Source organism: Podarcis vaucheri (genome assembly GCF_965113315.1).
Source record: "Podarcis vaucheri genome assembly, chromosome: 4".
Lineage (NCBI taxonomy): Eukaryota > Metazoa > Chordata > Lepidosauria > Squamata > Lacertidae > Podarcis > Podarcis vaucheri.
In genome coordinates this window covers 105,604,222-105,618,282 of record NC_138762.1, presented here as the reverse complement: position 1 = coordinate 105,618,282, position 14,061 = coordinate 105,604,222, and the positions used below count along the sequence as shown (strand labels likewise).

The 14,061-nt window shown below is 45.4% G+C and overlaps 1 protein-coding gene and 1 long non-coding RNA gene across 6 annotated transcripts in view; one reads left to right on the top strand and one right to left on the bottom strand.

The window, feature by feature from the left end:
- Nucleotides 1-14,061, top strand: part of LOC309531769 — a 303,126-nt gene that overhangs the window by 7,928 nt on the left and 281,137 nt on the right. The gene's annotated exons all lie outside the window — the stretch shown is intronic.
- The window catches only part of KLHL1 (kelch like family member 1), a 152,094-nt gene that overhangs the window by 71,586 nt on the left and 66,447 nt on the right, over nt 1-14,061 (bottom strand). For all 5 annotated transcript variants that reach the window (XM_082221419.1, XM_082221415.1, XM_082221417.1 and 2 more), the window contains exon 5: nt 8,168-8,380. In XM_082221419.1, the coding sequence (XP_082077545.1) occupies nt 8,168-8,380 (213 nt within the window). The remainder of the gene's footprint in view (nt 1-8,167; nt 8,381-14,061) is intronic.

Genomic DNA, 14,061 nt, shown 5'->3' with positions numbered 1-14,061 from the left:
ATTAAGAGCCAACGTACATCTTGTCTATTCCAAGTTTAGATTTTCCTTTTTAGGATTCTAAAATCAACTTCTGGAACAAAATTATTCAAATCATTACACTATTAACATAATATTTAAATAAGTAAGGAATCTTTCAATATGCTTTGCTCCTTTAGCAGTCTATATTATAATTCTTCATGATTTCAGCTACTTTAATTGATATGTTGCACTCTACAGCAACTTAAGCAAGGCATCCAAAATGAAGCAAGGGATAGTGCCCTAGGCATAAGAATATTGTTTTGTGATTAGATATCATTCTGCTGCTGCATAACAAAATAAAATACATACTATATTTGGTATTAAAATGCTGTATCACTATATAAATAATATGAGAACACACAATCTGAGACTCGTTAACAAAGGCAATTTGAAATGTAATTTTACAAAGTGTTTTGTACTGAAAATTCTTAGTTGGCCACTGAAGTCAGTAGCGCTCATTTACTCCTGAATGTTGTGGAATCTGAGGGGGCAGTGGGGAGAAGAAGGGGGAAGCTCTGTTGCCCAAGCAGAAGTCCATGTGCTAACAATATGACTTTGCTGGATGCAACCCAGAAGGAGTAAATGCTAAAAGCACAATTCACTGCATATCAATTCAGAAGCAAGCTCCACTGAGGTCCATTAGGCTTGCTCCCAGGTGCTCCCATTGAGTTGCGTGGCCTATTGAATATATAGCATTTAAAATCAAACTTCCATTTTGTTTGCCCCAAAATATCACATTATTCTAACAGGAACGTTCGTCAATGTATCCCCCCCCCCTTTTCATCTTTTCAGGTCGTCTCATGAGATTCCATTCTAGAGAAGTTTAAGGATCCATATGAGGAAATCTTTGCACAATGACATAGCATGAATTAGAAATGCAAATTACCTTTGCTATCCCAATTGATCCAGTCTCACCTTAACCAATATTCTGATTTAGTTCGCTAGCCGTAAAATAAATCCAGTGTAATTATTCTCAATCCCTTCTTGAATCTATTTTAATTAAAAGCTGGCATTTTTCCATTGAAAGCTTTAAGTGGGTTTATGTGGCTAAGATTTTAAAATGTAACACTTTACATAAGTAATCTCAGTTTAAAGTAAAATTCTTTTAAAATGCAATAATAATTTATCTGGATTAGTTTTTTGGTTTTCATTTCCACTGACTATTTCACATTATGTTTTTACCTTGAATGAAAATATATTATAAATTATTACAAAAGCCACGCTTGAAGAAAATCAGAGAGTAAAATAATTCTATTTTTGCACATACTAAAATAGCTACCTGAAGAATGAATTTCTGTATTGTCATGCCATATTACTATTTTGCATAAATACTAGAATATCTGTAAAAAAATGCCTGTATTGTGTGGTAGAGCTTAAATAAATGAATATGCTGTATTATAACTGACTTTTCAATGACATGACGCCCACTTTTCTGTTACGTCTGAGGCTGCGGCCTTAAATATACTTACTAGGGAATAAGCTCTCAGAGCACAGTAGGACTTCCAAGTAGTATGTGTAATATGTGGTTTTCCAAATGATGCAGTCAATGTGCTGAACAATGTCTGGAATTGGTAATGGACTGGATGGAAATGAATAAACTGACTCTCAGTCCAAAGAAGACGGAAGGATTGATGGAAGGTGGTTCATCTAACCATTGGTTCAAGCAGTGCTGGATGTGGTTGTATTCCTCATACAAGGTCACTGGAAGTCCAGGTTTTATCAATGGTCCAGTAACCTTTTCATGAGCCAAGACTGCTTCACCAGCTGCATCTCTTTTTGGATAGAGAAAGCTTGGCTACTTATCCATGCCCTACTAACCTCTAGCTTTGATTACTGCAATGTGCTTACATGCCTTTGAAGGCTAAACTTTTGCTAGTGTAAAATATAGTTGCTTTACTATTCACCAGGAACAGTTTGTGGGAATATATGTCTTGGATTCAGAAACATCTTCTTATCCATTTTGAATCTCAATTTAAAATGCTGGTGCTTACTTTTAAAGTCCCAGACTGCTTGGGTCTAGGGTATACGAAGGAAAACTTCCCTCCACACCAGCCTAACCATGAATAGAGATGGTAATAAATATGCTATAAATGAATGAATGAATGAATGAATGCAGTGCTATGAGGGGAAGGCTGCCCAGAGATTTTAAGAAAAATGTTATCAGTATATGGATGATACAGACCTCTTGAAACCCTTTCCATCCTCTTAAGCTGTGACGGTAGAAGTCCACAATAAATGTCCAATGAATGAAGGTCAATCCAGGTAAGATTGAGGTTCTCCTCATTGGTCAAATAGCTCTCTGGAGAATAGGAATTTGGCCATTTCGGGTTGCACTTCTCCTAAACATATAGCTTGGCATGTTATTAGATCCGACTTTATGGATAGATGCTCAGGTATCCTCTCTAGTTTATAACACCTTTTATCATATCTGGCTGATTCTTCAGCTTTGGCCTTTCTTGGAAAAATGAGACAAGGCCGCAATCATGTATTATACTTTCAGATTATCTTCAGGCCCATGCCCTGCCATTAGCAAGGGAGGCCCTGCTTTTGGTTCTGCCAATGGGGGCAGGTCTAGGGCAGTGCTTACAGTACTTTCTCATGCTTGGCATCACCTCCCTAGGGAAGCACATTTGCCCCTTTTGCTGGCGACTTAAGTAAAGGGACCCCTGACTGTTAGGTCCAGTCGCAGATGACTCTGGGGTTGTGGCGCTCATCTTGCTTTACTGGCCTAGGGAGCCAGCGTACAGCTTCCAGGTCATGTGGCAAACCAGAGCAGCACACGGAAACAGCACTTACCTTCCCACCAGAGCGGTACCTATTTATCTACTTGCACTTTGTGCTTTCAAACTGCTAGGTTGGCAGGAGCAGAGACTGAGCAACAGGAGCTCACCCCGTCGTGGGGATTTGAACTGTGACCTTATGATCGGCAAGCCCTAGGCTCTGCGGTTTAACCCACAGCGCCACCCGCATCCCTCTGGCGACTGTTAGGCATCAGCTAAAGACAAATGTGTTCATCCAGACTTTTGGAAGTAAATATCCTGGGGACACAGCAGTTGAAATATGTTGTTTCAGTCTTAAGTTAGGTTCTGTTGAATGTAGGGAACATTTATTGGATTTAATGCAATGTTTTTGAATTGACTGTATTTTAACGATACTCTATACTGCTCTGGATTCCCAACTGGGAGGAAATGCAGATCAGAAAGGAAATTATCAATACAGGCCCTGATAGAATCTATTGTTAAATTCAGGAGCAGCTGACACAGTGGGGATGTGGAATGGAGCTGCCCTCCCAAAACTGGAGTTGCTGTGAGTTACTAGGATGGTTGGCAATAAGAGTTGTGAGGTCAGGGCTGTGCAGGCACACTGGCAGAGTCACTCAATGTGTTTTACATGGGGTTGCCTTTGAAAATGGTTCAGAATCTACTATTATTACAGCTGGGCTGCTAACTGCTATCAATAAAAGGAACACACTTTGCCAATTCTTTGTAGAACTATACAAGCTTCCAGTTTGTTTCAGAACGCAACTCAAAGTGTTGATTTAGTTGTATGAATTCTGGAGCAACTTGGGACTGAGGTACCTAGAGGACCACGGAATCCTGCATGTTGCCCAGCTACTGAAATCATCTTTAAGAGACTCAAAATGCACCTCGTTTTTCCCGAGGTGAGGTGGATGGCAACAAGAGACAGAATCTTTTCAGTCATTGAGTCTCTCCTCTTCTCTCCCCCTTCCATCTGTCAGACTCCTCTCTGATGATTTTCAGAAGACAATTAAAATGCTGCTGTTTTCTTACCCTGATACTAGCTGATGAACTGCATCTGCTGAGTGGTGTTACGTGTTTGAGTTTTATACTGTTTTTATACTGATGTTTGTTCTATTGACATCACAGAAATTATTTATTTATCTGTGTTTGTTCAGAGTATTTTATTGTGTGTTGTTTTTCTGGAAAAAAACCACAAAGCAGCTTTCATAAAAATATTCAAAGAATAAGTATCAACACCAAAAATTCTGCAATAAAACAACAAAGAAAAGTAATGAAGAAAAAACCCCTCACACCTTTTTTGAAGCTGGACTGCAACACATTAAAAAGTCTAGTTTAGAGAATAAAAAAAGTCTTTATCTTTCACTAAAGAAAAAGCAGAATCAGTGCCAAGCAAGCCTCCTGGGAGAAAATGTTCTAAAGATGGGGCGGCAGAAAAGGTCCTTTTTCAGGTATCTGTCACATCTCAGATGGCAAAGGGACTCACAGATGGTAGGCGAAAATTTAAAACATTGTTAATTATTGTACGCATTTCTGTCAGCTAATTCCCCTTGTGATTTACAATAGTTGGAAATAATATTTGTTCTATACCCAAGCCCAACCTCTTTCAACTGTATTCAATAAAGTTGTGGTCTGTTTCAGCCCAAGCCAGTCTCAGGTGTCCTTTAATCTGTTGAGGGTTCGGGACTGAGAGTTGCAATGCCTGGGCCCACAATGCATATCACCAGAAAGGTTGAACACTTTAGTGCTTATTCACTAGTCTGCTAAACACAGGACAGGTTAGTGAAAAAAATATACTTTTTACCCAAGCCACTGGGCAGATCCATTTAGAGCAGGGGGCATTTTTCCTCTAAGGACAAATTTCCAGTAAGGGCAGGGTCAAGACCCTAGCATAAGGGTTGGGGGCTTTAACCCTTTATCTCCGCCTGATCTGGCTCTGAGTATCCTGTGTATGCCATTTGCTTTGGAAAGAATATATCACTTCAATGGAAGATCTGCTAATTACAAGCCTGAACCACAGCAGTGGGTTCTAGGGCCCTGATCCAGATCAGGCTCCCCACACCAGCAATCTGAGTTAAGAAAAGCACTCTGCACTTAAAAGCACAGCTATGTACCTAGGATTAACATGTAGTTTGCCCCAAACATTTAGTGGAGAGTATAGTCAAAAGACCCTGATGTTGGGAAAGATTGAGGGCACAAGAGGAAGGGGACAACAGAGGACGAGATGGTTGGACGGTGTTCTCGAAGCTACAAACATGAGTCTGTCCAAACTGCGGGAGGCAGTGGAAGACAGGAGTGCCTGGCGTGCTCTGGTTCATGGGGTGACGAAGAGTCGGACACGACTAAATGACTAAACAACGACAACATATTCAAGAAATGCTGCCAGGACTACTACAAGTGACACAATGCCTTCAGACAGCTGGGGAATGGGCTTCCACCTGAGGTTTAGATATATCCCACAGTATTGATGGCTCAGAAAAATTCCTCTAGCTGCACAGGTAGCTTATATATCTTTATTAATTGCGTCCTCTCCCTGCTCCTCTTTCCATGGATAGAAATTACTTAGTGAAGAGGAACAATTGTGCATTCAGGTGTTGAATCCCCGTTGCACTCACTGCCTTCTACCTGCAATGGGGGTAATAGTAAGAAGGACCTTAAAGGCTGCTCCCAGTTTTACTGCAGCTAAAGCCATAAATAAACAGGCCCTATCTGGCCTTCTAGAATAATTTTGGCTTTGGAAAGAAAGAAAAAACAAGCAATGAAAAGAACTATGCACCCTGTATAAAAAAATGCCTTGTCCTGTGTCCAGTAAGCAAGGGACGCCTTTGTCCAGTGGCGCTGTGACCCATAGATTGCAGCAAAATACCCTGCCTGCTGCTGTCAATAAAGATTTGGCCTGATTTTATCCCATCACCATTGCACAGTCTTATTATTTTGCTGTTATCATGGGTTACATTATGCGCCTGCCTGGGCAAATGACTTCACTGATACTGCAATTGTACTGCTGTCAGTAAACGGGACTGTCGGTAGAGAGAAAAGTTCTTATCAAAATATTATTCTGATGTACTGATACCCCAGAATTAACTAAAGAAATTAACTAGAATTAACTATAGTACTTAAGATTTGTTACTAATTCAGTTACATTAATTCGGCATTTTATATTCAAAGAGATGCGACTTCAAATTCCTTTTAAAAAAACCATAAACTTCTACACTAGTTCTTTTTTACTTTAAAAGCAGCATGTCAGTTCTTCAAATTTTTCACTGATAAGGCCATGAAATGAATGGCCATTTGGGTCAAATTGTGTATATATAAGACAAAGAATTTTGATAGCTTTAGAATTAAACTGCCAGTACCTTTTTTATCTCAATAGCATTTGTGACAGGTACAAAGAGTTCACATTAACTGCACTTAGTGGAAGAACAGTACATGAAATTCTGAAAAACACTGACATTTCTGGTGGTTCAGGTTCTTCCCTGTCACTCAGTTATTGTGATGCCATCAGATGTCAAATGATTACAAATTTTACACGACTATGAAATTAGCTCAAAAGCTGTCAGATCCTCTTGGACTAGCAATGCAAAGTCAATTTAATTATGAAGCAAGATATTTTCAATACAGAATGCAAATCAACAGATGTGACAATGCAGAAATCCATATGAGCTAATGAAGGTGGAGAGAGAAGGGGTGGGGGAAGGAATTTTAGCTGATGGTGACGGGGCAGGCAAGAAATCTTGGGGACGTGATGGAAAGCTCAGTAAAAATGCCAATCCAGTAGGCAGCAGCTGTGAATGAGGCAAATGCTATGCGAGGAATGGCTGGGGCTAGCATTGGTCCAACCAAAAAACTATGGCAGACTGTGGCACCATGGCCCACCTGAAAGTGAGAAACACTGGTTTAGAAAAGATGTAAATAAAGACATGAAAGAAGTGTGTAAAATATATAGAGACATCTTTCTTAAAATACTAGAACCAGAGGACATCCAAGTAAGGTAAATAAAAGGAAGTATTTATTCATGCAGCACATAGTTAAACTACCAACCCCATAGTTAGTTAACTACTAGGGCTGCAAACAGATGGATTTTACAAAGCCGATTAGACAAATTCATGGAGAAGACAGCTATGTATGGCTAGTAGACATCAAAGTTAAGTAAAATGTTCTGCAATTGGGGCAGCATGCCTCAATACCCGTCCCTGGGGGCCTAATGTAAGAGAGGGGGTTTGTCCTTATGCCATGCTTTGGGGCTTCCCACAGGAATATGTCTGGTTATTCTGGGGAAACAGCATGCTAGATTAGATGGATCTTTGGTCAACCCTGTTGTCTTTGTCCATGGAGTTTGACCAAACTGAGTTTGGTCAAACTCAGCCAGCAAGAGTTTGACCAAACTGCAGGAGGCAGTGGAAGACAGGAGTGCCTGGCATGCTCTGGTCCAGGGGGTCACGAAGAGTCAGACACGACTAAACAACAAATTGGTCAACCCACATTATCAGCCTGTGCACAATGCTGTGGGACAATGCTGCTCTCCTGTCTTCCAAACACAGCACACCACTGGTGCTTACTGAAGAGGAAATGTAAGGTGTGGGGAGCTTGGTGCAGGCAGAGGTAATCCATGCCTGTCTATCAACCTGAAACACTTTCTGCTTCCTTTAAAATTCCTCAAATATTTTGTCCTAGGAGAACATCCAAATTCTTACTAAAATTTCATTTTAGGCAAAATTAAGTGCCAACTTTATTAATAATGGCAGAGAGGGAGACAAGTCATAACAGCTCAGCCGTCTTATAGCAAAGATAATTTTCTTCTAATCTTTATACAGCTGATTCTCAATGAGATGCATAATAAACTACTACCAACACATTCTTCAAAGGCCACCACCACTACTTCTGTCATTAATACTCCAAATACAAGAGGGCCTGATGCAAAGAATTAGTCAACTATAGCAGCTGCTCATTTCCCCCACATCCTGTTTCCTCCTTACTGTGCCTCTTCATCCACAGGTGGGGGAAGAGAAATTGCAAGTTTTGAGGAGCGTCCTGGGTCTTGCCAAGTTCAGCGTGAGCTGGGGCGTTCCCAACTGCAGTGTTGCCACTCATCTCCCCACTCCATGGCGGAAGACAAGTGACAATGACAGAAATGGAAGGACTCAGCGGTGGTAGTGGGCAGGCAGTGGCACGTTCTTGCTTGACCTCAGGTGGCGAAACAGGACAGGCTAGCCCTGGTCTACAGAAGAAAACTGGTAAGCCACTGGCCAAGACTTTATAAATATGAAAAGACTAAAACATAACTTCAAATTGCTGAGCAAGATGCATGCTTCAAAACTCTTTATTTATGAAAGCAAAAAATATTATGCCTTTAAAAAATACAGCTTTTATTAAGAAGAAGAACAATTTACCTGTGGTGGAAGAAGTGGTAATCGGATGTAGGCAAGTAACATACTCAGGTCATTACATCTCCTTTGCATGTCATACTTAACCCACTTCATTAAGGCATTGAAAATGGTCTCTTCATCTGGAACATTCACATCATCACTTGCAAGAAGTTTATGGAGTTCCTCTGCTGGCAACAATAAAAACTCTTGATTTCTTATAACTTCCATTATGTTTTCCTACCAAGAAAAATGAACATTCCATAATTAACTCATAAAAAAGAGTATCAGTACAACAACCAAACTTATAACAACATTTTACCAATACCAAACAACAACCCTGAGAACCAACCAATTCAGGACAGATAATATGTAAAAATCTAACCTATAATTGGTTTTTTTCATTCGGACACACAACCACTAAGGCTGTCATCTGTAGTTGTCAGGGAACTGACATCAGAGGGAAAGGAGGTGATAGGGCTCCCAGAGACGGGGAGAGACTCAACAGCCAAAGCAGGGACCAGCAGGGGGAGCGCGGGGTCTCTGGAGGAGGATCTCAGTAATACTGAGAGAGACGCAGCAACGCAGGCAGGAAGCAGGGGAGAGAAAGGGGTGAGAGACACGTCCAGCGAAAATAGTGGGGAGGTGTCAGAAGCAACTGCAGGGAGACCCATGCTTCGTCGGAAGCTGTCACGTCGTGAGTCCAGGAGACGTGTTTCCGTTAAGGAACTTCTTTGTTGGAGGCGTTTCCGCAAACAGCCACTGTCGGACTCTAATAGTGACTAGAGCAGACATGTCTGAGGAGCTCTGTCACACACAGAGGTTTGTGGGGCCGCACAAACTCTGAAGGGGCACCATTTTAAGCACAAGCAGCTAATCATCCCCTGATAGCAGTCCGACAGTGGCTGTTTGCGGAAACGCCTCCAACAAAGAAGTTCCTTAACGGAAACACGTCTCCTGGACTCACGACGTGACAGCTTCCGACGAAGCATGGGTCTCCCTGCAGTTGCTTCTGACACCTCCCCACTATTTTCGCTGGACGTGTCTCTCACCCCTTTCTCTCCCCTGCTTCCTGCCTGCGTTGCTGCGTCTCTCTCAGTATTACTGAGATCCTCCTCCAGAGACCCCGCGCTCCCCCTGCTGGTCCCTGCTTTGGCTGTTGAGTCTCTCCCCGTCTCTGGGAGCCCTATCACCTCCTTTCCCTCTGATGTCAGTTCCCTGACATCCACCTCCCCTCCAGGGCCCCCTTCCCCCCCGCCCCCTCCCTCTCCTCTGGGCGGTGAGGAGCTGAAACCCCGAAACGAATCCTCTTCATCTTCAGACGTCTCGAACATTTCCCTCCATCGGTCTTCGTTCCGACTCGCTGAATCCTCCTCCACCTCGGAATCAGAGAACCCCTCCAACTCCTCTTCTTCGTCGGTGGTGGCGAAGTATTCCCTCCGGAACCTCGCCACTGGCTGGGGTTTACGAGGGAATCTCTGATGAAAAGTTTCAATTAGAACCTCGTCATCTACATCCTCTGCCCTGACCCAGGTGTTTTCCGACTCCGGTTCCCCTTCCCACATTACCAAATACTCTACTTGCTCTCCCTTCCACCTGGAATCTAGAATCTCCGCTACATGGTAGCTGTGTTCTTTTTCCTCCATCGCTGGTCCCCTATTGACCCTCCCCTCTCTGTCCCCTATATACAGTGACAGCAACGATCTGTGGAACACTGGGTGCAACTTCATGTGGTTCGGTAACCGGAGTCTGAAAGCCACTGGGTTGACCTGTTGCGTGACTTCAAATGGGCCCAGTCTTTTGGGTCTTAACTTCTTACAACCTCCTTTAAATGGTAACCCTTGGGTGGACAGCCACACCTGGTCTCCCACCCTAATGCTTTCCCCTTCCCTTCTGGTTTTGTCTGCCTGCCTCTTATATTCCTCCTTCGCCCGGTTTAAATTAAGTTGGAGTTGGCGATGGATCGCTTCCATTTCTTCAACGAACTGTTCTGCTGCTGGAACGCTCCAGTTCTCCCCCTCCCCCCCTGGGAAGGCTCGGGGATGACACCCGTGATTGGCCAAAAAAGGGCTCATCCCCGTGGACACGTTCTCTGCATTGTTGTAAGCAAATTCTGCCAATGCCAGCTTCTCCACCCAATCATTCTCTCTGTCATTAACATAACACCTCAAATATTGCTGGAGGACACCATTAGCTCTTTCCGCCTGCCCGTTGGTTTCTGGATGACGGGCAGTAGAGAAATTAACCTCTACATGCAGTAAGCTCATGAGCTTCCTCCAGAACCTGGAAGTAAATTGTTTCCCTCGGTCCGAAACCACCCTCAAGGGGGCGCCATGCAACCTAAACACATTTTCCACAAACAATTTGGCGGTTTCTTCTGCTGTGACCGCATGTGAGCAGGCTATAAAGTGGGCCATCTTGGTTAACAGATCTACCACCACCATAATGGCTGTTTTCCCTTTGGACCTGGGCAGATCAGTCATGAAATCTATTGCCACTGCCTCCCACGGTCTTTCCGGCGTGGGTAGTGGTTCTAATAAACCTGCCGGCGCCCGCCTCTCCCCCTTGGCTCGTTGGCATCGGTCACACCCTCTCACATACTCCCGTACATCTTCCCTAACCTTGGGCCACCAGAATTCCCTGGTAACCAGCCACATGGTTTTGTGTTGCCCAAAATGCCCTGCTGTGGGGTTATCGTGCAGTTGCTTGAGTACCTTTTCCCTCAATTCCCCTTCAGGTATGTATAACGCTCCCTTGTAGTACAACGCCCCATTTCTCTCCTCAAAACCCCCGGGTTTGTCTCCCTCCCTCCTAAGACTCCTGAGTTTGTCCTGGGCGTATTCATCCTGCCCCGTTCCCTCTACCAGTTCCCTTTGCCCCACCAATGCCGCCCCACACACCCAGCGGTCCTCGGGAATGACATGGGTCTCTTCGGGTGCACCCTCTCCCTCCAAATATTCAGGTTTGCGTGAGAGAGCGTCCGCCCTAACGTTCTCCGGGCCTGGTACGTAACAAATCTCAAAGTTAAATTTGGAGAACTCCTGGGCCCATCTCAACTGCCGTTGGTTGAGCACTCGCGCAGTTCTCCAATACTCTAGATTCTTATGGTCCGTGCACACTTGCACCTTCTGTTGTGCACCAATTAGTAGGTGCCTCCATCTCCGGAAGGCCTCATAAATTGCAAGAAGTTCCCGGTCGTACACCGTGTAGTTCCTCTCAGACTTGTTCAGCTTTCGCGAAAAGAAGGCACACGGTCGCCACTCTGACCCCTCCTTCCCCGGCTGCAGAAGAAGCACCGCCCCTATGGCTCTGTCCGACGCGTCTGTTTCGACCCTCAGCTTTTTTTGTAAATCCACATGTAGAAGTTGTTCGTCAGAGGCGAAGGCCCTTTTCAGTTCCTCAAACGCTCGCTCCGCCTCCCCCGTCCAAACAAACTTCTTTTTGCTGCTGAGACAGTCCGTGATGGGCGCCGTCAGGTGGGCGAAGTTTCGGATGAACTTACGATAAAAGTTTCCAAACCCTAGGAACCTCTGCACATCCTTCTTGGTCTTGGGTGTTTTCCATTCCAGCACCGCTTGAACCTTGCCGGGGTCCATGGCCAACCCCTTATCTGACAAGCGGTACCCCAGGAATTCCACCTCCTTGGTATGAAACTGACACTTCTCCAGTTTCACCCACAGTCTGTTGGCTTGCAGCCTGCTCAACACTTCTCTGACGTCTCTCACATGTTGCTCCTCATTCTCCGAATACACCAACACGTCATCTAAGAAGGCCACGCAATTCTTGTAGAGCAAAGGCCCCAGTACGTGGTTCATGAAAGCTTGAAAACACGCGGAGCCTGTTTGTAATCCAAAAGGCATAACTAAGTATTCAAATGCCCCCAAAGGGGTGAACATGGTGGTCTTCCATTCATCCCCTTTCCTTATACGTATCAGGTTGTACGCCCCCCTTAGGTCCAGCTTTGTAAAAATCTTTCCCTTCCGCACCCTGGTCAAAATATCATCAATCCTGGGCATAGGAAAAGCCGCCGGCTCGGTCACTGCATTTAAGGCCCGAAAGTCACATACCAGCCTCGGCTTGTCCGTGTGTTTTTTGTCCACAAAAAACACTGGGCTACCCCCCGCTGCCTTGGACTCTCTGATGAAGCCTCTCTTCAGGTTCTTGTCAATGAACGCTCGCAACTCCTGCATTTCCCTGTCTGACATGGCATACAACTTGCCTACAGGAAGCTGTGCTCCGGGGAGTAAATTGATCTGGCAATCAAAGGGTCTATGCGGAGGTAGTTGGTCAGCTTCCTTCTCGCTGAACACGTCGCTGAGATCAGCATACTGTGGTGGCACCTTCCCCTTCTCCATTACTTCAGTCCCTGCCAGGGTGGCTTGGGCCCCTGCTGACCCCTTTTCCCCCCTGCAGTGTTCTAAGCAATGTGCGGAACCGAAGGAAACCACTCTTTGATGCCAGCCCACCAGCGGATCATGTAGGGCTAGCCAGCTCATTCCCAAAATAATGGGAGCACCTCCCAAGGTGGCCACATTAAACGCTATCAGTTCTGTGTGCCTTGCCACCCTCATTATCATTGGGATGGTCTGCAAGCTGACTCCTCCTCCCAACAGTTCCCTGCCATCGATCGTGGTCACCTGCAGGGGGTTGCTTAAAGGGATAGTCTGTATCTGGTGTTCAGCAGCAAACTCCTTGCTCATAAAATTGCAGGAGCTGCCTGAGTCCAACAGTGCCTTTATTTTTAGGGGGTGTCCATTTTGCAGCTCTAGCGACACTTCAATCACTAGAGCAGGTCGAGGAGCTTCTGGCACTGGCACTTGGGGAAGGGGCACTTTCACTGCTCTTTGGCCTGGCTGCAGTGCCCTGATGGCAACCAGGCGTTGGCTTTTACCTGCTCCGTTTCTCCCTGCTCTTCCCCCTCAACAGCTCCCACCATTCCTTGCCATTCCTTCCTCTGGGGGCAGACTCTGGCAAAGTGGCCTGGCTGTTGGCAGAGATAGCATTTCCGGGCTCCCTTTCCCTCCTTCTTCGCCCCCTCACTGGGCTTTGAAACTGCGCGCGCGCGGGCTGTTCCGATTTCCATCGGCTCTGCCGGCGGGAAAGCTGGCTCAGGAATGTCTGGAATGCGTAACTCCTTCCAACGTTCCCCTCTCCCTTCCCGCCTCTCCAAGGCTCTTGCCTCCTGGCGCGCTCCAATGGTCAGCGCAGATTTGGTCAGCTGATCCATAGACACCGCCCTGGGGCTCCTGGCCAGCTCGTCTTTCACAGCTGAAGAAAGACCTTCTTCAAATAGCATCTGAATGGGTGCTGCCGATAAATCCCACCCCAATCTGTGAATCAGCATGGTAAATTCAGTCCAGTACTCACGGACAGATCTGCTTCCCTGCTTGCAAGCCATTAACTGTCTGCGCACCACCCCTTCCTCAATGTCGCTGGAAAACATGATATCCATTGCACGAAAGAATTTCATAGTGTCCTTTAGGATATCGTTGTGCGTTGCCATCAGGGGTCGAACCCAGTCTCGCGCGCCCTTCTCAAGATGCCCAATTACAAAAGCAACTCGAGATTCCTCATCAGGGAACTCATCAAACTGGACATTCAGGGCATATTGCATTTCAGTCCTAAAGGCATGGTAATCCTTGGGGTCCCCCCCAAACTTCTGCACCAATCCTGGTACCTTTCTGGGGAACTGAGTGGTTCTCCCCTTCTTGTCTGCATCTTGAGCCCTCCTCTCCTCGAGCCTCGCCGTCTGCAGCGCCAGTTGGACCTCCAATGCTCGGTATCTTTCTTCCAAGCTTGGATCAGCTCCTCCCCCTGCTACTCCGGCTCCGGCTGGGTCGCTCATGATGCTTTCTCCTGCACAGGCAGCGTACAGAGACTGTCGGACTGCTATCAGGGGATGATTAGCTGCTTGTGCTTAA